This window comes from Cyclopterus lumpus, chromosome 22 (genome assembly GCF_009769545.1).
Source record: "Cyclopterus lumpus isolate fCycLum1 chromosome 22, fCycLum1.pri, whole genome shotgun sequence".
NCBI classification, from domain to species: domain Eukaryota; kingdom Metazoa; phylum Chordata; class Actinopteri; order Perciformes; family Cyclopteridae; genus Cyclopterus; species Cyclopterus lumpus.
In genome coordinates, this window is record NC_046987.1 from 17,342,070 (window position 1) to 17,364,742 (window position 22,673).

At 40.5% G+C, this 22,673-nt stretch overlaps 1 protein-coding gene and 2 gene segments (V, D, J or C); all 3 read right to left on the reverse strand.

Moving 5' to 3' along the window:
- Positions 1 to 6,575: 6,575 nt before the first annotated feature.
- LOC117751436 (M1-specific T cell receptor beta chain-like) lies at positions 6,576 to 15,735 on the reverse strand. Its single transcript, XM_034563294.1, has 8 exons — positions 15,600 to 15,735; positions 15,100 to 15,389; positions 12,365 to 12,372; positions 8,355 to 8,410; positions 7,391 to 7,738; positions 7,285 to 7,299; positions 7,064 to 7,170; positions 6,576 to 6,894 (listed from the first exon to the last, which is right to left on the reverse strand). The coding sequence occupies exons 1-8, from the start codon at positions 15,679 to 15,681 to the stop codon at positions 6,868 to 6,870; spliced, it is 933 nt and encodes a 310-aa protein (XP_034419185.1). The 5' UTR covers positions 15,682 to 15,735; the 3' UTR covers positions 6,576 to 6,867.
- On the reverse strand, positions 14,162 to 15,015 carry LOC117751435. The segment is given in 2 exon segments: positions 14,162 to 14,522; positions 14,662 to 15,015. Coding segments are annotated over 2 exon segments (354 nt in total).
- Positions 15,736 to 19,269: 3,534 nt separating the features above from the next.
- Positions 19,270 to 22,353, reverse strand: LOC117751433. The segment is given in 3 exon segments: positions 19,270 to 20,139; positions 20,225 to 20,550; positions 20,868 to 22,353. Coding segments are annotated over 3 exon segments (456 nt in total).
- Between the last annotated feature and the right edge of the window lie 320 nt (positions 22,354 to 22,673).

The window sequence follows — 22,673 nt, forward strand, 5'->3', positions numbered from 1 at the left end:
GAGAGGAAGTGGTCACCGAGCAGCCTGCACATCGCTCTGTGCTGAGAGACGCCGACGGTGCAAACAACCTCCACTTTACCTCAACCTCCACTTTACCTCAACCTCCGGCTCTCAGAGCGCAGCTGCATCTCTGCCCCCCCCCCCCCACCCCCACCCCCACCCCCCTCTTCCTTCCTCCCTTCACTGCAAAGCAAGTCTCTGAGCAACCAGCTGGGAAAACCTCCATTTCTGTGTCAACTGAAGCTACAGGATGAACAGAAATGTGTTTCATATCTCAGCAACAGCTGTTTACGGTCATCTGGTGCAGAAATGTGCATTTGAACAGACTTTATTTTTTGTTGCTATATTAAAAATGTAAAATCGATTTTGTTGCAGTTGCAGACTAAATTACACGAAAAAAGAAAAGAATGAGGGTGTTTCATCGTCAACTCCTCGACAAATCATCTTCATATCAATAAGACACAATAGAAGACAATATTTAAAGCATAACACAGTAGAATTTATTAAATGTTTCTCTAAACTGTATATATCTATTTTTTTGTTATCAGTTTGGACCCCAGTGAGACTCAAACTGAGGAATAACACGTTCTACTTTCTCCACTTGTTTCCTTTAACAACATGTTTGTGTTTAATCCAGTCACACAAACAGGAAACAGTGTGTGTGTGAGGATGGAACAGAAACATGGTGTGTGTGTGTGTGTGTGTGTGTGTGTGTGTGTGTGTGTGTGTGTGTGTGTGTCTGTGTGCGTGTGTGTGTGGCATCTGTGAGCTAGATAATTATATCTCCTCCTGCAAACCCTGATCTTTAGAAGTTGTTGCTTTCCATCCGTTTGTTAGAAAATAGAATTTTCTCTTTCTCTGCGTAAAAGCAAAAAAACCACCAGAAAATGTAAAGACGATGACCTCAAGGGTTTAGAATGAAAGATCATAAATGTTACAAACTATATTTTAATCTTCTGGTTTTATATTTAAAAAAACATCACTATCGTGTTTATAGACAATAATAAGAATGTCTTTTTATAAATAAATAAAACCATTTAACCATAGTGGTCTGAAGTTTCCAAAGATTAGAAAGTGTGTACATATTTGCATAAGAGCTGAAATATAGTATATCAATACAATTCTCTTCATGTATAATGATTTAATGAAATAATAAAACTGATAAAGTTGAACAAACATATTTATATAAATTCTCTATATTCATCATCAGCCTAACTGATCGTCTGGCACAGCTGGTATTATCAGAAGTAGATTAGAGCAAAACCAGAACTTTAAACAGGAAACAAGCCTCCGTCATTATTTAGAAAAACCACATGAGTTTAAAATAAGTTTAAATAAGAGGCAGGAAGTTCTGTTTATTGTGGATATTAACATATGTGAGTGGACAGATGATGTGTATTACAGGAGATTGAAACTTGTACTAAACTGCAACAATAAACATGCAGATCGAAGACATTTTAGTGGTTTGTTTTTACGACCCTTTTGTGGGGTAATTCAAGCAAAAACTGTTTTTATAGAAATATAGTTTTTCCCTTTAGAAAATAATGATATAAAAGCTGAATAATAAAAAGTGACAGAATCAACAACAACCTTTTATCAGTGAAACGTCAGAATATTGAGGTTCAAACCATTCAGCAGATTAAGGAGAAATGTCACATGATTTACATCATGTTTAGTCACCTGGAAGATGAATCTTTGTGGTTCTCCATAAAACTGAACAGGTCCAGTGAATGACTTCATTTGAAAAGATGACTGGTGTTCGTTTTATTACATTTAACAGACTTCAGAAGTTTTACTCAAATATCTTTAGCATCATACCATCAGTTCATGTTTCACAAAGAATTAAATATTCTCAAGTGTTCTTTATCTCCAGGAGGAACTGGACCTCTCACACTTTCATTTTCAGATGTGCAGAAATACAGGTAAATATGTAGTGTTGCAGATATACAGTTAATGCATTATCTCTTTATCCAACACGTGAAGACACACACACACACACACACACACACACACACACACACACACACACACACACACACACACACACACACACACCACAGCAAAAAGATGAACCATCTGAGGAGGCCTCGTTTGTTGATGATTATATTCATGTTCGGTCTGACAGAAACTACCTCATGTGGTGGATGTGAAGAGCTGCAGATGGGAGGGTCAGGGCGTCGTGTGGTGTCATCCTGTTAAATGACAGCCTTCAGTACCGTACAGATGGGAGTTCAGGTGGTAATCGTGGACCCCCTGTAGTTCATCACAGTATATTAACTTTGATTCTGAACAACGAGAACTCGACTCAACACTGAGGAGTTGTAGAAGCTTCGTGTGACGATTCAGTTGTGTTACAAATAGGAGACATTTTGTAACGACAAATTTAATTTTCCTTTCACGTTTACATTCAGATACAAGCTTTGGAGGCCTGTGTTCATCTCGTTTGTACCAAAGCATGTGATCATACATGTTGACGTTAAATAAGGAAACCATTAACATCGTGTTCAAGATGACGTGACATGTTCAGGTCCTGTGAGCGCTGCTACATGATAGTGAACGGGTGTCAGTAATCTACATCACACTGATCCAGTGTCAGCTGTTAGCCTTGTTCTGTTCCTTGAAGTGTGTCTCCCCCTGCTGCTGTGATACTGTTGGTGCGTTCAGGGAGTTATAGCTTTGTGAAGTTTTATTTGTGTACATTTTACAGAAACTAATGCTGATAGTAACTTGTGTCACATGACACTTAAAATACATATATCTGTTCTTCAATTCATCAGAGCAAATATGTATTTTGTATGCAATTGTATTCTTTGTTTTGATTAATAGATTGATGTGTGTTTGTGTTGTCCTTTATGCATTATTAATGACATTCTATGGTATTTTATTCTAAAACAAAAGACAATTGAATCTCTTCCACTCTGAAAATGACCTGCAGATTATTTTCATTTATATTTACAACTAATGTGATGGTCTGCTTTGTGCCTGATTGTTTACAGTTGTGATGGTCTGCTTTGTGCCTGATTGTTTACAGTTGTGATGGTCCGCCTTGTGCCTGATTGTTTACAGCTGTGATGGTCTGCTTTGTGCCTGATTGTTTACAGTTGTGATGGTCTGCTTTGTGCCTGATTGTTTACAGCTGTGATGGTCCGCTTTGTGCCTGATTGTTTACAGTTGTGATGGTCTGCTTTGTGCCTGATTGTTTACAGTTGTGATGGTCTGCTTTGTGCCTGATTGTTTACAGCTGTGATGGTCTGATCGTGCCTGATTGTTTACAGCTGTGATGGTCTGCTTTGTGCCTGATTGTTTACAGTTGTGATGGTCCGCTTTGTGCCTGATTGTTTACAGCTGTGATGGTCTGCTTTGTGTCTTATTGTTTACAGCTGTGATGGTCTGCTTTGTGCCTGATTGTTTACAGCTGTGATGGTCTGCTTTGTGCCTGATTGTTTACAGTTGTGATGGTCCGCCTTGTGCCTGATTGTTTACAGTTGTGATGGTCTGCTTTGTGTCTTATTGTTTACAGCTGTGATGGTCTGATCGTGCCTGATTGTTTACAGCTGTGATGGTCTGCTTTGTGCCTGATTGTTTACAGTTGTGATGGTCCGCCTTGTGCCTGATTGTTTACAGTTGTGATGGTCTGCTTTGTGTCTTATTGTTTACAGCTGTGATGGTCTGATCGTGCCTGATTGTTTACAGTTGTGATGGTCTGCTTTGTGCATGATTGTTTACAGCTGTGATGGTCTGATGATGTTTGTGTTTAATCCAGTCACACAAACAGGAAACAGTGTGTGTGTGAGGATGCAACAGAAACATGATGTGTGTGTGTGTGTGTGTGTGTGTGTGTGTGTGTGTGTGTGTGTTATTGTACCTCAACACACCCATAATAAAACACAGGTGGAGTGTGTGTTCATTACGTTGTTCTTTTTCCCACTGGGAACGAGTTCTTCTGATGATGTAATTCCAGAGTCACCAGTAGGGGTCAGTAGAGGTTGTAGACTCCCTGATGCCCTCTCAATGCTCGGTTTTAAATGATTTCCTTCATTGTGTGTGCGTGTGTGTGTGTGTGTGGCTTCATATGTTGGATAAAGAGATAATGCATTAACTGTAAATCTGCAACACTAAATATTTACCTGTATTAATGAATATGAAAGTGTGAGAGGTCCAGTTCCTCCTGGAGATAAAGAACACTTAATTCTTTGTGAAACATGATGATGCTAAAGATATTTGAGTAAAACTTCTGAAGTCTGTTAAATGTAATAAAACGAACACCAGTCATCTTTTCAAATGAAGTCATTCACTGGACCTGTTCAGTTTTATGGAGAACCACAAAGATTCATCTTCCAGGTGACTAAACATGATGTAAATCATGTGACATTTCTCCTTAATCTGCTGAATGGTTTGAACCTCAATATTCTGACGTTTCACTGATAAAAGGTTGTTGTTGATTCTGTCACTTTTTATTATTCAGCTTTTATATCATTATTTTCTAAAGTGAAAAACTATATTTCTATAAAACCAGTTTTTGCTTGAATTACCCCACAAAAGGGTCGTAAAAACAAACCACTAAAATGTCTTCGATCTGCATGTTTATTGTTGCAGTTTAGTACAAGTTTCAAACTCCTGTAATACACATCATCTGTCCACTCACATACGTTAATATCCACAATAAACAGAACTTCCTGCCTCTTATTTAAACTTATTTTAAACTCATGTGGTTTTTCTAAATAATGACGGAGGCTTGTTTCCTGTTTAAAGTTCTGGTTTTGCTCTAATCTACTTCTGATAATACCAGCTGTGCCAGACGATCAGTTAGGCTGATGATGAATATAGAGAATTTATATAAATATGTTTGTTCAACTTTATCAGTTTTATTATTTCATTAAATCATTATACATGAAGAGAATTGTATTGATATACTATATTTCAGCTCTTATGCAAATATGTACACACTTTCTAATCTTTGGAAACTTCAGACCACTATGGTTAAATGGTTTTATTTATTTATAAAAAGACATTCTTATTATTGTCTATAAACACGATAGTGATGTTTTTTTAAATATAAAACCAGAAGATTAAAATATGGTTTGTAACATTTATGATCTTTCATTCTAAACCCTTGAGGTCATCGTCTTTACATTTTCTGGTTTTTTTTTTTTCTTTTACGCAGAGAAAGAGAAAATTCTATTTTCTAACAAACGGATGGAAAGCAACAACTTCTAAAGATCAGGGTTTGCAGGAGGAGATATAATTATCTAGCTCACAGATGCCACACACACACACACACATACACACACACATGCACACACACACACACACACACACACACACACACACACACACACACACACACACACACACACACACCATGTTTCTGTTCCATCCTCACACACACACTGTTTCCTGTTTGTGTGACTGGATTAAACACAAACATGTTGTTAAAGGAAACAAGTGGAGAAAGTAGAACATGTTATTCCTCAGTTTGAGTTTCACTGGGGTCCAAACTGATAGCAAAAAAATAGATATATACAGTTTAGAGAAACATTTAATAAATTCTACTGTGTTATGCTTTAAATATTGTCTTCTATTGTGTCTTATTGATATGAAGATGATTTGTCGAGGAGTTGACGATGAAACACCCTCATTCTTTTCTTTTTTCGTGTAATTTAATCTGCAACTGCAACAAAATCGATTTTACATTTTTAATATAGCAACAAAAAATAAAATAAAAATAAAGTCTGTTCAAATGCACATTTCTGCACCAGATGACCGTAAACAGCTGTTGCTGAGATATGAAACACATTTCTGTTCATTCTGTAGCTTCAGTTGACACAGAAATGGAGGTTTTCCCAGCTGGTTGCTCAGAGACTTGCTTTGCAGTGAAGGGAGGAAGGAAGAGGGGGGGGGGGGGGGGGGCAGAGATGCAGCTGCGCTCTGAGAGCCGGAGGTTGAGGTAAAGTGGAGGTTGAGGTAAAGTGGAGGTTGTTTGCACCGTCGGCGTCTCTCAGCACAGAGCGATGTGCAGGCTGCTCGGTGACCACTTCCTCTCCTCTGTCGCTCTGCAGGGCTTCAAGCTCCGGTTCGTCTCCCTCACCAACGACAGCTTTGACCTTCTTCTGTTCTCAGACGAGCACGTTGACTTCCTGTTGTCGTGCGGTCGACTCGCACATTTACTTTCTTGCTGAGCATGTTTGAACTAAAAGGAACAACTTCTGTACTCAGGAAGAGAGCGTAAAGCGTCTTAAGCTTCTCTCAATAGATACGACTTAAATAAAGTCGTCTGTCTGGTTGCTTGTTGGAAAATGTTATGACTCAAATGAACCTGCTTATGAAGTTTCCCTGAGCTGAGATGCTTCAACATGATGAGAAATGGCAGCTAAAAAAACACCATCTTTGGAAAAAGTGATCTGACGAGATGTGAGAGCATCATAACTTCATATCAGCACTGATATTGCTTTAGATCTGCTTAATCCAGACTCGTTCAAGACTTTAGTCTGAAATGAAGGTTAACGCATACACATTTCTGGTTATATTCATACTGCATGTAAACTTGATCATAAATTATCATTCAATCTTTTAGATCATTTGACATACTTTTTTTTATTGAGAAGAAAATCAAGCATCAAATAATTCACAAGCACAAACGTACAGGAGACGTGTTTGTGAGAGAATTCACAGCTAATATCTTTATAATACGCACATGACAGGGACGGCGTTAACATCGCAATAGGAATGTGTTCCTCTGTTGTTAGAAGAATTTGATTGGCTCATTTACATATGAACGCAAATATGCTGTGACACGCAATGCTGTGGAAGTATAACTATTAATTATATTGACAGAAAGACAAAGATGGTGTGTTCAGGCCTCAGCTCTCAGTCGCTCTGCTTCCCGGCTGAACTCTGCAACAGACAGAAAGGACACGATGTCATAACGTCACAAACTCTTTTTTATGACCCGTTCATTCACATATTACAATCTAGGAAGCCTAATTTATGTGAAATGCAAAAGTATTGAGTATACGCAGTTTGGATAAAAGGTGAAGGGCCAGTAAAACAACATGGAACAAACCTGAAGCTTCCACAGCAGAAACGCCACAAAGACTCCGTAGACGCTGCTCTTGATGATGAAAACCCCGTAGGAGACTTTGGCCGTCTGTGTGATCCTCAGATATTTCTCTGCAGAGAGTTCAAACGTTTAGAGACACGATTCAAAGAGGAGACGTCCACGTGGGGCCCAAACAGGACATTAAATAGTAGCGATGATGCATTCAGGTACAACATGATATTTACCTCTGGCCAGGACCCCTGATGGAAGAAGAATAAATGCATTAGACGGATTGTTGTCGATGCAAAGAGAACATGTTCAGGTGGTTACTCAGTTTCAAATGAAGCGTACCTTTCTCCCCCAGAATGGATTGTGAATAGATCTCCGTATGCGTCCCGTTGAAGAAGCTGACGCTGCAGGTGAACTCTTTGTGGTCCGTGAACCAGTCTTTGGCAGAGACCCTCAGCCTGCTGGTGATCCTGTAAGACTTGTCAACCCGGAGAGCAGCGGTGTCGGTCGCCACCCCGGTGGTGACCTCCACCCCGTCGACCTTCCAGAGTACACCCACATGGTCTGGGTAGAATCCACTGGCCACACAGACGATGGTCTTCTTCTTCTTCTGGTCTCTCTGGTTTTGACACTCCTTTGGTGAAGGTCGAAGCACTTTGACTGTTGGTCCGGTGACCTCAAGTCCAGGTTCTGCGACGACAAAAGGACATAAATCACTAAATTAAAGCTGCACGATCAAAGTCTGAACATTTTGACAACAACAACAACTAGGAGTTTTTTGTACTTGTGTCCAAAACAAATAAACAATTCTTTCTTAACTTACCAAGAACTGTCAGTTTGGTTCCTTCTCCAAAATAAGCAGGATAACTGCCGGAGCACACCGCTGACTCGCATGTCAAAAACTGACTACAATGCAGATTAAACCAAGCTTCTGTTGTTTTGTTCAACTTCCTTTTGTGAGGTTTTCTTTTACCAACCAGTACACATACGGTACAACCATGTATGTCACAGATATATATATATATATATATATATATATATATATATATATATATATATATATAAAATGCCTTGTTACTTTTTTCCACTTTTATATGAACGAGACAAAGTTGCCTTTGTTAATACTTTTAGTGCAAAACTTTAAATCACTAATGAATTAACATAACAAAGTGGTGCCTGGACCTCGTGCAGCAACCGAGAGATTTATTGTATTACGTTGATGCAACATTTCCTTTTTTAAATAATTCTGCAGATTTAGGATCAGAGAATATAGATTCATGCATACGATGTTGTGTCATTTTCTTACCCAACACTGTCAGTCTGGTGCCACCGCCAAAGTAAGCAGGCTCGTAGTTGTTCACACTGACACGAGGCTGCACAAGAACAACCGCTCGAGCTCTGAGCTGAAAGCTCGACACTGTCTTTGTGCTCTTCTTCAGCTGAACTAAAAAATGTTTAACTTTGCACACAAAACTTCAAAAGAAAATTCTATCTCAAAATGATCAAACTGCTCATTTTAGGTCCATCATTTAAGAGCACAAGATAACCGGTAAAAGTCTCAATTTGATATCATTCTTTTGATAATTAATGTCGGTGTATATATGGAATCACTTTGACTGTCTTACCGAGAGCGGTGAGTTTAGTTCCAGCTCCAGAGTGAGCCTCCGACTGTGAACTCAGTGTTTCACAGCGCTGATAAGAAGAAGTGTCTTTAGAGGAATAATCTGGGCGGACAGCCAAATGTTTTATTGCTGCTGTACTTTTACTGGAGAACACAGACGACGCTGTTCTTTACCGACACAAACTAACGTCTGCATTAACTTCTTTCACACTTTTGTCCACTTTTGCCTCACAGCCATCAAATAAAATGTCTTTACAATATATTCTTAGTATTGCCCGTATAATGTTGCATATAAATAACCAGCAGAGAATCTTCTTCTCTGAGACGCTGCAGGTTTTCTTACCTAAAACAGTGAGTTTGGTTCCAGCTCCAAAGAAAACCTCTGAGTAGGAGCACAGAGACTTTCCACTGAGACAAAACCTCCGGCTGCCTCTTTATCTGGGCCGCTATTCCAACTGTGTCACTCTTTGACGGCTTCAAGAACTTAATCTACTTTAGTGGGCAAAAGAGTCACATGTTTCTAACCTTCACCTCTTAAACGTCCACATGCGTTTGTGACTATGTTAGTGTTATTAATACCAGTGTTATAATACATGGGTTATTAATACCAGTGTTATAATACCAGGGTTATTAATACCAGCAACAGCTGTAATCATGGTTTAATCACTGGTTGTTAGGAGTGAATCAACAGTGTCCGAGACATCTTACCAACATCATACCTGAGCAGTATTTAATAAACTTCAAATGTTTTCTTACCTAAAACCGTTAACTTTGTTCCTCCACCAAAGTGAGCCTCTGCTGCTCCAAGACCAAATAGACTTCGTAATCAGCACAGCGCTTAAGCCTAACATCAAAAAGCCCTGAGCTGAACTTGAACTATAAGATACGTTAAGTTTGTTAATGCACCACCATAATGACAAATCATATTACATGTGTTCCATCAGACCATCCGTGACTTACCCAAAACAGTGAGTTTGGTTCCTTTTCCAAAGTAAGCTTCGTTTGCATTGTCACAGTGCAGAAATACTGAGCATGAAACTCCTGAGTCTTTCTCTATGTTTGCAATCCTAAACCTTTACCAATACTTCTGTTTCTACTAAGACTCTAAAGCAATAATGCATTGAACAAACCTCAATAATAAACTGAAATATTTACCTAAAACAGTGAGTTTGGTTCCCTTTCCAAAGTAAGCTTCAGATCCAGAGTCACACTGAAGGTCTCCGCTCCCAAAACGTCTCAAAACTTCCCATAAACGTAATATTGAAACACAGTGTGATAATCCAGAGGAGGAAGCAGGTTTCAACATGCAGGACGAGCTTCATAATGTCCAAATATGTTGCTTTTGGCAGGATGAATGAAAGAAGCATCCCAGTGCTCCACATATGATTCATAATTATTTATTTTTTAAAATACTTTTTAACCAGTTTTCCCATGAATGTTGCCTTTCCGGTTCCAGTTTGGCCTGACAGCTTTCACACCTTCAGAATATTGATTGTTCTGCTCTTCCAAGGGTCCCAGGTAGCATGTCGTGGTCTCCACACTGGGAGTCAATGGGAGGAGGTTTTTGTACAGCGGCTCTATGGGGTTGTATCACCGTGGCCCCCCTGTCCCCACGGTGAAAAAGCATCACACAAAAACCTGAAGTGTCTTCCGCTCTCTCCTCTCTCCTTCCCCCACCCAGCCTCTCCATATCTCAGCCTCCATCTCTCTGTGAGAGAGAGCAGCTGTTCAGGTCGGGCTGACTGGCGGCTGAGCGGCCTCCAACCCGACTGCTGCTATTTCTGGTACGGCTGAGAAAAGAAGCAAGAGCGGCGGGAAGGAGGAGAGGAACTGGTCTTTGTTTGTTGGTTTGAAGATGTTCAGAGGGAGGGACGTCTCTGTTGGTCACACCTCTCTATCCACCCAGGAACTAGTGAACGCTCGTTTACTGAGTAACATTCACCACTTAACATTGTGTAATGTGAAAAGTGTCATTTTGAGTATTTTTACTTGACTCTGTGATGCCGCTCAGTTCTATGAAGCCTTTTAGAGTCCTTTAGCTCCTCTTCCTCATTGACCTCTCCTTTAATGACCGAGTCTAAGTGCAGTACCACACGGACCCTACAGAGGTCAGTAAGTGATAACCTCTAAAACGCGATAAGCTCGAGTCTCGTCAGGCTGCTCACAGATTTAAACTGTACAGGGAAATAATCGTTGTACTTAAAATGTGAACACCTGCTTATTAATCTGAACTGATCATCTTTGTGGTGTTGCAGGAACGTCTGCAGGAGTCTCAGAATCAGCCGCTGCGTCCAGTATGTTGACGGGAATCAAACATATGGTGGCCCCCCAAGGGGCCGCTGCCTTTACAGGACACGAACCCCGATCCCACCGGACTAGCGGCGCTCACTTCTGTTCATTAACTCTGGTTCTGTGCTCCTTGACGTCACTGAGAGGTCACTGAGTTCACATGATGTTACTGAGAGGTCACGTGATGTTACTGAGAGGTCACATGATGTTACTGAGAGGTCACATGATGTTACTGAGAGGTCACGTGATGTTACTGAGAGGTCACGTGATGTTACTGAGAGGTCACGTGATGTTACTGAACTGACTTTTGTCGCAGAATGAACTGCTCAATCAAAGAATCATGCAACAAAAAAACAACACATTGTTGCTGTTTCAGGAAAATGAAGTGCATTTATTTTTTTAAGTTTCATATTTCATGTAGTGTTTTAGAAATGCATTAATGGAAAAAACACTGACTTTTTAAAAACTTTTTTAGAGGATGAATCCTAATTATTTGGTGACCCCTGACCTCTCCTCTACCAGTCTTGTGTATAGAGCAAATAGTAAAATATACAATTGCATTACTTATTAAATAAAGGGCCATACAGTCTGTTGACATTCTTCAAAGAGGATAATAATGATAATAATAATCTCTTTTATTTGTATAGCGCCTTAAAAGGTACTCAAGGCACTTTACATGGAAAAGAAAAACAATAGATGATGACGATTGTGAGAAACAACATTTTAAAATACTAGTATCAATGGCTATATGCAGATTTAAATTAATGGGTTTTACATGCTGTTTTGAAAGTGGTGAATGACAGAGATATAATGAATACGCCCAGCATGTCAAACTAAAGATCTGATTGGTTGAAAACTGTGACAATCAAATATAATGTCCCATGTACTCTAATCTGCAAAGGCTACAAACCTAGAGGGCCTCGGGCAGAAAATAAACAGATATGTTTATTTATCGCGATATTTAACTATGTATATATACTGTACATAAAGTAGTTCCCTACTGGATCAATGCTATTTTTTCTATTGTTCCACACATTTATTACAAAAACCAAACAAACCACAGCTCCTTCCTGCCTGTGAGCCTCATGACACCCAGACTTGGTATTTGTATGACTGTCTGGTCCGTGTGCATCACTGTGACTGGCAGCACAGAAGTAGGTGCTGCTGTCATTCAGGAGCAGCTCAGTCATTAGAAGAGAGAACCTGTTGTTGTCGATAGATGACTGGAAGCGCTTCGCGGTTTGCTCGTATTCGCTGGTGAGGAACTCCAGTGGAGCTCCGTAGTGGGTTTGTCTGTACCAGAACATGTAGTAGCTGTTCATGCTCAACCCTGGACCCAGGTGGCACACAAAGGTCACCGCGAGTCCCGGGTGGGACGTCTGATCTCCAGACTGAAGAACTTCAACCGTGAGACCTGCAGCACACAAACAACGTTTTTATTGTGCCTCACCTCGATGTACAGAAGTGTAAACTCACATATATGATGTGTAGAAACTGGATCATTCCAGCACCTGTTGGGGGGCACATCCACTACGAGTTAACGCACAAAAACCCACCTGAGTGTAAAAGAAGCAACAGATAAAGCCCTGTGGTGGTAAACATGTCAGCCATGAGCCTCCTCCCAGATAAATGATTCACACGTCGCTCTGTTCAGCATAAATAAACCATGAGGTCACGTGATCACATTACATACTTGGGACTGACTGTCATTCCCAATAACTGATTAAGAAATGAGTCTTCGGAGTCTGTCTTGTGTTTTTGTTTTTTATATTACCTCTTAGTAAATTGTACATAAAACAAATGTAATGATAATGTAAACAATTATTTCATAACTTTGGTTTAATATGGATCTTTTCGGTGTCTGGCACGAATGAGGCTCCGTGAGCACACCTGTAGAGGGGTGGGCCTTGGTGTAACGTGATTGGTCAATCCTGATTAAACTAACATTGCCCCGCCCCCTTTGTTTCTTCACATAGTTCACCGTTCACTGCTTACCAGGAGAGACGAAGGAACCAATAAATGTATTAAACCCCCAAAGAGACCGCCATAAACACTTATAACAATAAGCGGGTTTACTGCAAACAGTTGAGTTACGTCCCCTCCTGACGGCCATTAAGGACAATAACCCTGTTATTTGCTCGTTAACTGGTCATTTGTTTCAACAATGGCTGCCTACTCTTCTCTTCCCAAAGACGTCACTCCTCTCAAAGATGACCGGAAGTCACCGCATTACGTAGCCAAGGTAAGCTTTTACTTCTTGACATGCGAGTTGATGTTTCGGCTTTGTTTACTTTGTGTCCTTGTCTTCGCTAACATGTGGCGAAGCTAACGGTCGCTGGTGTTTCGGTTCATCGGGCGACCGTGTTAACTGGTGACTTTAAGCCGAACGCCTCTTTGTCATGCATACATTTTTGCAATGCAGGTGGAGTACAAATGACCTGTAGCCAGTGCGTAGTTTGTTGTCTAAAGTATATGCCTGTTTACAAATATGTTTAAGTTTGCTTATTTGTTCAGTATATTATGTTCTGCCTCGTTTTGTCTGAATTGTGTACTTTAAAAAAAATGCCCTCCTTGTCCGAGTCAACGTTCAGTCTCAGGATCATGAACATGAAAACATCAGAGAAAAAACTAGAGCAAAGGTTTTTAACGAGGGGCTGACATTGAACCACATCACTGTGTGCTGGCAGCGCAGAAATACACAGCCGAGTCTGATCGAGTCACACGGGGAATAATCAGAGCTCCTGTTTTGATGCCTTCTCTTGTTATCTTGAACCGATCTTCAAACTGCTTCTCATAGGTGGGGTCACTGCCAGTGTAGGTGTATCCAATTAAATTGATGAGACCTCTGTCTGTTTGCTGGTACCAGAGCATGACGTTAAGATCGCCGTCATTATGACCGCATTTAATCTCTACCCCGGCTGTGTCGTTGACTATTCTGGGATGAGACGGCTCAAACTTCACACTCTTCGATTGATCTGTGGGGAAAAGCACAGATTTAATAAGTAGTTGATACAGAAGCCACAGTGGGAGAAAAAAACAGTAATATAATTGCCAAATTTAAAACATTAAAAAAATATATATTTTTGTACACTTTAGCAGTTCATTTCATTACATGGAAGCAAGATGAGAAGAAATCCGATCACAGCTGGAGACATCCTCCAGGCTCCTCTACTGCAGGGAACCTTCAGTGAGAGTCTGTAAAGGGACACACTGCCTCATGTGAAAAGGGTTTTTAGAGAGGGAGTGGCATCAAACCACATCACTGTGTACTGGCAGCGCAGAAATACACAGCCGAGTGTGACGGGTCTGCTTTGCGTACAATCAGATCTCCTTTCACTGTGTTTTCTCTTCTCAGCTGGAATTGTTCTTCAAACTGACCCTCGTAGTTTGGGCTGCCTTTGTATCCGTACCCGATGAGGGTCATGGACATAATGTCCTGTCTTTGCTGATACCAGAGCATTAATGAAAGGTTATCGTCATCATGGCTGCACTTAATCTGGACCTCAGTGCTCTCCTTCACTATCTGGGGAGGAGATTGTTGAAATGTAACAGCGCTCACCTGAACTGTGGAAGAAAAAAGCGGATTTTGGAAAACAATGTAATCGAAGCAGCAGACAAGGAGACCATACCGTATTTATATTATTCATGCAACATGATTTATTAAATTGATGTGAAATTCTTGATTTAAAATTGTAAATCTTACATGAAAAACCGATGAAGAGGAAACCCAATGCGTGCACAGGTGACGACATCGTCAGGCACTAATGTGAGTGAGGTTCTCCCAGGACAAATACATGTCTCAGAGTAATGAGGGGAGGCATTGCGTCTGTTAGTTCATCACTTTATTGTCTTGATAACGGCTTCATGCCAGGTGCTGTACCTCCACCTGTCGGTGGAATCTATTCAGGACTGCAGGCTGTCGCTTTTCATAGAAACACAAAGGTTGTTTTTTTAAACAGATGATCAATAACAAACTAAACTATTTCAGAGAGCAGTTTATTCATGTTATCTTTTCTTTCTACCTTCCTCGCTTCCATGTGATATCACTTGACATCAGTCAGGTGTCGGAACAATACACAGCCTCTCCGCTGTATGTTGTTGTCACAGACCTGAGGTCTGCCACAGCACCGTGTAGACTGACAGCACACAGGTAAACAGCCTCGTCGTTCTTCTGAGCGCTGGTTATCTTCAGAGACCAGTGCTTCTCCTTTGACTTCACTGCCTCAAAACCAGTTTTGAATCCCTCTTCGTAGTTTGCAGTACCCGCTATTATATACACCATACACTGGAAACCTCCTCCACTCAGCTGTCGGTACCAGTACAGATATTCATAATTGGTGTTGTTCTGGTAGCAGTGCATTTCTGCCATGCCACTGGGAAGACTGGAGACGTACTGGGGCCACTGGGTGATCAGCACAGACTGAGAAACGCCTGAAACACTCACAAAAATAACAGAAGAGATGTTACCAGCATGATAAACATATTTTCTAAATCACTACAATATTTCTTAGATCTTTTCATAGCTTTGTTTTTTGCTTTTCATCTGCAATTTATGAAAATGTGAATTATTTATACTACAAAATTGATGATAGGAAGCCCAATTGTTTCTTTTTTATTTTGATTAAAAAAAATTAACTTTACCTGCAGCCCAAAGCACAAAGAAAGTCAATGTGTGGAAGCCTGGAATCATTTTGATGTAGGACGGGGAGATGAATGAAAACATAAAGAGCCAACACTTTGAGATCTATGAGGAGGAAATGACATCATAGTCTCTGCCGTGTTTCACAGACAAAAGAGTCTCATTAGCATTAGGGGAGCAGCTGTGTTGTGGTTTCTATGTCAGTGTTTGTTTGATACTGTGGGCCACCAGCTTTTTGTGAAGGAGCCAGAGGTGTTGTACCACTGTGCTGACTCGCTGCACAGAAGTACTCTGCACTGTCTGCTGGGTTCATGCTGGAGATGACAAGCTGCGCTCGGCCCTGTGAGTGGCCCGTTATGTTGAAACGGGCCTCAAAGTTCTTCTCGGGGGTCGAGTTTTCATAATGAAGCCGACCGATCAGCTCCATGTCCCTCTGGCCTCCTGCTGCTGCTGCTGACCGGTACCAAAGCATGTAGGGGTAGTTGTTGTCGCCGTGGTGACAGACAAGATGGGCGGCTTCTTGTTCAGGTTTCATCAAAAGTTTTACTGGTGATTGTTGGATTAAAAGTGATGATATCACAATGTCTAGATTGCAAAAATGGAGAAAAGAAATGAAGTGAACAGAAAGTTTTGTTCGTGTCACGAGAAATTAAACATCTGATGCCTCTTACCTGTGAGCAAAGACAGAGGAAAAAACAAAATGAGAAGCATTTTGAATATCCTCATGGAGACGTAATGTTCTCCGTGAGGACTCAAATCTTAACAGAGATATGCAAAGGCATGAATGATAATACATTAGTGGGAAATCATCCTTTATTGTGCATTTGTAATGAGGAAGGAGGAGCTTCCAGCTATCTTCATGTCAGTGTGTTCTCACCGCTCTTTGATTCTCATTCATACAGAGATGACCTCTGAGAATCTGGGAACACATGAACATAAAACATTACGGTGAAAAATTACTTTGTAGAGCTGATCAGCAAAATATGACATTAATCAACAACTGTGAGCGGTTATGGTATTTCTTTTATTAAGTTAAAATTCTGATTTATTTAAAAAAATCCTTATTCTCAAACCCCTATCTCTTTAACGTTTACTTCCACATACAAAAGGGAACTCAACAAATCTTCCACATTCACAGACATCTTTCAGCAGTTTGAGAGCGTGTCACATGGTTCCACTGGTTTCCTGTTGGTGTGACGCTATCTGCTGGATCGCTATGGAGGTTTTTGTATGAGAGCGCCACCGTCTTCAGTACTGTGTATAAAATGCTGCTCCAAAATATTGTCCGCTGTCTTCAGGGTGTCTCAGGCTCAGGGTGTGAAGATAAGCTGCTTTCTCTCCATCTCCGCTCACGTTAAAGCGGCTTTTAAATGGCGTCTCGACTGTAGGCCTTTTATAGGCCATGTAGGCAATCAGCTTCAGGGAAGTGTCTCCTGCTGAGCGCTGATACCAGAGAATACTGTCATAGTTTGTGATTTCATGTGTGAGGCTCAGGGTGACCTCATCATTTGGTTGGACAAACAGTTCAGTTGGAGTCTGGACCACTTGTTTTTCTTTACTGAGGTAAACTCCTGGAAAGAGATGGAGAAGCGATGTTGAGTAGTGATGTCATGTCTTGCCACTAGTGGATAAAACCTTGTTGTGCGCTTGGATTAAACGACAGCAGTAAGAAAGTCAATCAATGATTGGTGGATAATAATATTCGGGTTAATTTGATTAGTCATCAATGTGCAATACCTTTAATCCAGAACACAGTGATGATGGAACCGATGAGACGAGACGGCATCATGTCGAATGAGAAGAACCAGCTTGAGTCTCTCAGCTTTGTGGATCAGAGGGCGGGACAGGAAGTGATGTCGAGAAAAAAAGTGTGTACAGAGAAACTGTCTTCAATTCAGTCTGCCTTTTCCTGAAAGGCAGGAAACACTGCCCTTCTTTTTCGTTAAATGACAACAGTTACACTGGAGGGTAATAACTGAGAAGATTTGCAATAGAAAAGTTCACCATTCCATAAAAAAACATACTTTCATTTGGTCTGTACTTTATTCTGATTATGACATATATAAAATAATATAGAGATAGACCTCCGAGCAACACAGGAACACATGCAGGAAATGTCACGTGACGCTGATAGCTGACATTCTGGTGATGACTGACTGGTTTCCTTGTGAACTGATGACCTACTTAAGTTTAAAGTCTTTAGTCTTTTGTTTTTGGGGGCGGGGCAGTGAGGTAAATGCAAAACTGACTGCACCAGGTTCCAGTTGATTACCATAAAAATAGGCTATGATGACCACTATAGTTCCTAATTAATATGAAGCGTTATTTAAATATTTCGTGGCTTGTCCTGATGACTTGGGAACCCCTGGCTGAGAATATTCAAAGCTTTAGTAAAATACTTTTTGTAGTTTTGATTCAGAAAGGTTTGATGGACGCTCTGTTGTTGAATATCAAGAATCAAAGATGAGCTGTTCATTTGTCCTGGGCAGGAAAGGGATCTTAATTCGTAAACAAATTATAAACGTTAAAAAAAGAGGGTGAAAAGTTGTCAAAGTAAAAACTCTTTTAATCAGGTTGTGGACTTAATGCACTCTTTGACCTACTTTGAGGGCTGAAGAGGTTTTCCTCAAGAGCGGATGGATGTTTGCTGCACTGTGCCTGACTGGCTGCATAAAAGTACGTTGCGGTGTGTTCAGGTGCCTTTAGATTGATTATGGAAAGCGAACTATTCTTTGCTTGGTCTCCACTCAAATCTCCGGCTAATCCGAAATGCTTTCTAAACGGCTCTTCCATGTTTTCATCGCTGAACTGCGCATATCCATAACCAATAAGTGTCATGGCGTGGCCTTCGCGTGGCTGCTGGTACCACAGCATCACTCTGTAGTCGGGTCGTCCGTGCGTGCAGACGAGCTGCACTTCATCCCCGGCCTCTCTGATGAGGTCCGAGGGAGACTGCTGGACCTGAACCCCCACAGAAAGACCGGCTGTAAACAGAGTCGGACAGATTGTTGATTTTAGAAGTGGAGGTAAAACCGGCGAGCGCATCTTACTTCAGAACCAGTCGGTCGTTACCTGTGAGGACGAAGCCAAAGAGAAACCTCATCATCATGTGGAGATCCGACATGGAGCACGAGTTACTCAAGTTGTAAACTGAGTCGCCTTTAATCAGGTGGTAAACATGAGGTAGAAAGGAGGAGTGGCTTCCAACTTTTTTCATGAGATGTTTACATTTTTACTGTAATAATAACTGTCAAAATAGATGAAACCAGTAAAAGAGAAACACCGTTGTATTCGCTATTCGTGATATGATTGCATCAAACCAAAGCACAACAGCAGGTGTCTGGGAGCGGTTTGTTGCACGTCTTATTATTAACCACTGATGAGAAAAGATGGTGCAGAGTTTTTGTAAAGTTCAGAAGGGATTTCTGTCAGCGTGCTTCACTTGCTGCGCAGTAGTACACTGCACTGTGCTCTGGTGTAAGTGTGACTATAAGAGAGCCACTCTTTGCTGTATTTACTCCCAAATCTCCAGACATGCTGAAATGATCTTTATACGGCTCTTCCATTGTGACCTCTTTATAGTACAAATATCCAATGTGCTTCATAGCTGTGTCTCCAGGAGACCGCTGGTACCAGTACATCAGCCTGTAGTCGGTTCTGTCATGGCTGCAGAACATCTGCACTTTGACCCCAGGCTTTGAGATGAGATCAGAGGGAGACTGACGGACATCGAGACCCAGACAACCACCTGGACGGAGAAATTAAATAGTGCATCGCTACAGGTTAAACATGTAAATTAAGCCCTTTTCACCTTCATAATAGCCAATTGTATTTTAACTAGTTTTACCTGCTAGGCAACATAAAAAAAGAAAATGGATCATTTGGACTTCCTCAAAATAAAGCGGTTACTAAAAAGCCTTTAAATAGTAAAAGTAGTTATCATAAAGTTTTGGAAGTTTAAGTTGCTGACATTCAGATTAAAGTCACTGTGAGCAACGCAGATCCAACTGATTCCTCTCCTGAGGTCTGAAAGTGCAGATGAAACAGCATCACTGGCAGAGACGACGGCATCAAACCAAGAGCAGCAGAGAATGAGTAAACCGTGTGGAAACTATGGATACAATGATAATTCCTTCATGAATGATCCAAGATAAGTAGAATAATGTTGGCATGTTGACCTCCAGTCTGAATGAACACAGAACACCTGACTTACAGTTTACTAGACTCTTTTATCAAGGCCCTCCTCTGTCAACCAGCTCCATTAAATGTCAGTGTTGAGTGTTTCTGCAGCTCCAGCTCCACCTACTGTACATCTTACTTCTCACATCACTGTGTTTGCTCAGAAATACACACCGCTGTCCTCGAGCTGCAAGTCTTTCACAGCCCCCCATAGTCCACCAAAAACTGTGTACACCACGAGGGTCATGGTCTCCCAGGACGCTGTCTGTACCAGAACATGTGGTTGAGACCGTCATCCTTGTTGTGGCTGCAGTTCATCTCTGATTTCATGTCAACTCCAACACCAGTCAGATGTACTGCCACCTTATGAGAGGAAGGAACACAGGTGCACGGGGCCGTGAGCTTTAATACAGAGGTACCAGAATGTGTGATGAGGAGGTTTTTGTACCGAGGAGCAGTGAAGTGAAGCACTGTGTAAACTAGCAGCACAGAAGTACACTGCACTGCTCTTCAGGCTGAGTCCTTCAACTGTTAATGTGCAGGTTTGGTCTTTTTCTGCACTCCCGTCCATCTTCACATCCAGTCCAGCCTCTGGGTATGTGGAGGTTATATACATGTATCCCAGGAACTGCAGTTTTTCATCCCTCGATTGTTTGTACCAGAGGATTTGATTGTAGTTCTGAATGCTGTGTGAGCAGCTTATTGTGGCTTTTTCTTCAGGTTTGTTGTACATGTCAGCTGGAGTCTGGTGTACTTGCTCACTGAGAGAAGAGCCTGTGGGAAAGTGGAATAATATAAAATAGTGCAGATTTGGATAAAAACATTGAAATAAAATGTCTTGAAACAATTGCGAGTGCATTACCTGACACCAGAAAAGATCCCAAAGCAATGCAAAGGAAGACAATGTACATTACTGATACTGCAGAAATGTACATCTAAATACATACGATTACCAATTTGTTGTTGCGATGACTGAAGCAGTTATACGGAGCATTTCCAACCTCCTCCTTTGAGTGAAGCCTCCCAAGTCATTAGTGGGCGGAGTCATTGTGCATAAAACAAGTTTTAGATAATACACCTGTGAAGGTTACCTGGCACCATTATGACATTAAGGGCTAAGCAGAAGACAGTGGTCACCCTGTTGTTGTGTTTTATGACTCAACATCCTTGTTATTGTGTTTTTATCACTGTATTATCACAGTTATTACTAAATATTGCTGTAGACCCTCCCATCAGGAAACATGTTTTTTTGTTGGGTGGTGTTATATTGCACCACCCAACACACACCACAGACACGCTGTAATGCCACCTTGTGACAGGAAGCTAGACAACAAAGACCTGAAATGAACCCTGAAGCTGACGATACATCATTGTTAGTGTTGGAAGTACAGCAGGAGTTTGGCTTTAGTGGGAGGAAGCAGTACATGTTTATGTATTTTATTATATGAGAATGTTATTTCTGTCCTGACGATCAATGTGTTCACTTTACATATAATATGAATTACAATCTGTTGTTTTTAATACATTAATCGATTTATTAAAGTCAGTGTTGTCTGATCACATGAACAAAACATAAATAATGTATATTCACAGTATGTATGAAGTGAAATGTTGGTAATAATTCAAAAATATAACAAATATTCGCCCGTAGGACCCCTGCATTTAAAAACGTCACCATTAACAGGGTTCATTAGACATCTTTGATGATTATTGTGTTGGATTGTAACAGTTGCATTCTTAAGAACTGTTTTAAATACACATTTGATAATGTTTTAACGCAAATTAGTAATAAGAAAGGATGACTTAACGTTTGACTTAATAATCTTAACTCAAGGTTACTCACTAGCTGTTTCTGGAGCCTGTGGTCTTTGGTAATGCACGAGGGTCCAGTTAGTGGACCTCGAGTTAAGATCATTCTTTTCAAGGTTTCCATTGTCAAGAATTAACTTATTTTTATTTTTAACATTGAGCTTTTCCATCACTCTCCATTTCTAGCCAAATTGTAGGTATAGGTTTGAATGTTTATTGGAATTAAAAATGAATTAATGTAGAATTTATCACAGTGTTAAACCAACGAGAAAATGATTAGGATACAACTCAATTTAAATACAAATGTCAGGAAACATATTCAGTTAGTACAGAGTAGGCCTGAGGCAATATTAAAATGTAATGTCCAGAATAATCACAATATTATCTTGATAAGCATCACAATATATATATATATATATATTTCTTGGAATCACTTTTTTGTTAAGAGATGAATATATATATATTTTTTATTTTTTAAATTTCATCATGGATCGCACACACACCTTTATTTAGTCAAAGAAAATATAACAATGTTAATTAAATTCAGAATAAATATCCTTAGGTAATTTCTGCATAATTAAAAGGTGAATAAATATAAACAAAGGAAGCAATGTTAGTTTGTTCTTTTTTTCATGATAATGTGTATATTTTTAAAGCAGGCTTTATTTTTCACTACTAACAATATTCACAATCATCCTGACTGGCATTTTGGAGTCCATGTTGTGTTACATACATTAAGACACTATACAACGCTAACAAAGTGCAGCTATAGTAACGGATACCAGCCTTTGATGCTCCCTCTGGAGCGCATCAAAGAAACATGTCTATTCTCATGAGTATCTGTGCAGCCGTCTGAGTCGCCTGTATCACTGTGTTGACTCACAGCACAGTAGTACACTCCACTGTCCTCAGGCAGCAGCTTCTCCACCGTCAGAGATCCAGTCTGAGCGTCGCTCCTTGTTGCAGGAAACTTGTCCTCGCCGAAGCCACTTTCATACAAGTGTGGAGGACTTGGAGTCGTGTAAACTATTTGCCTCATTCCCTCCCCTGGCAGCTGTCTGTACCAGTACATCTGGTAGTAGCTGGAC

Excerpts from the sequence above, each read along its gene's own strand:
- LOC117751436 (XM_034563294.1), bottom strand. The coding sequence starts at position 15,681 with ATGTTTTCATTCATCTCCCCGTCCTACATCAAAATGATTCCAGGCTTC. Across the intron at positions 15,390-15,599 it reads CTTTGTGCTTTGGGCTGCAG|GCGTTTCTCAGTCTGTGCTG; the intron begins GTAAAGTTAATT and ends TGAGTGTTTCAG. Across the intron at positions 7,739-8,354 it reads CACCAGACTGACAGTGTTGG|AACCTGGACTTGAGGTCACC; the intron begins GTAAGAAAATGA and ends TTGTCGTCGCAG.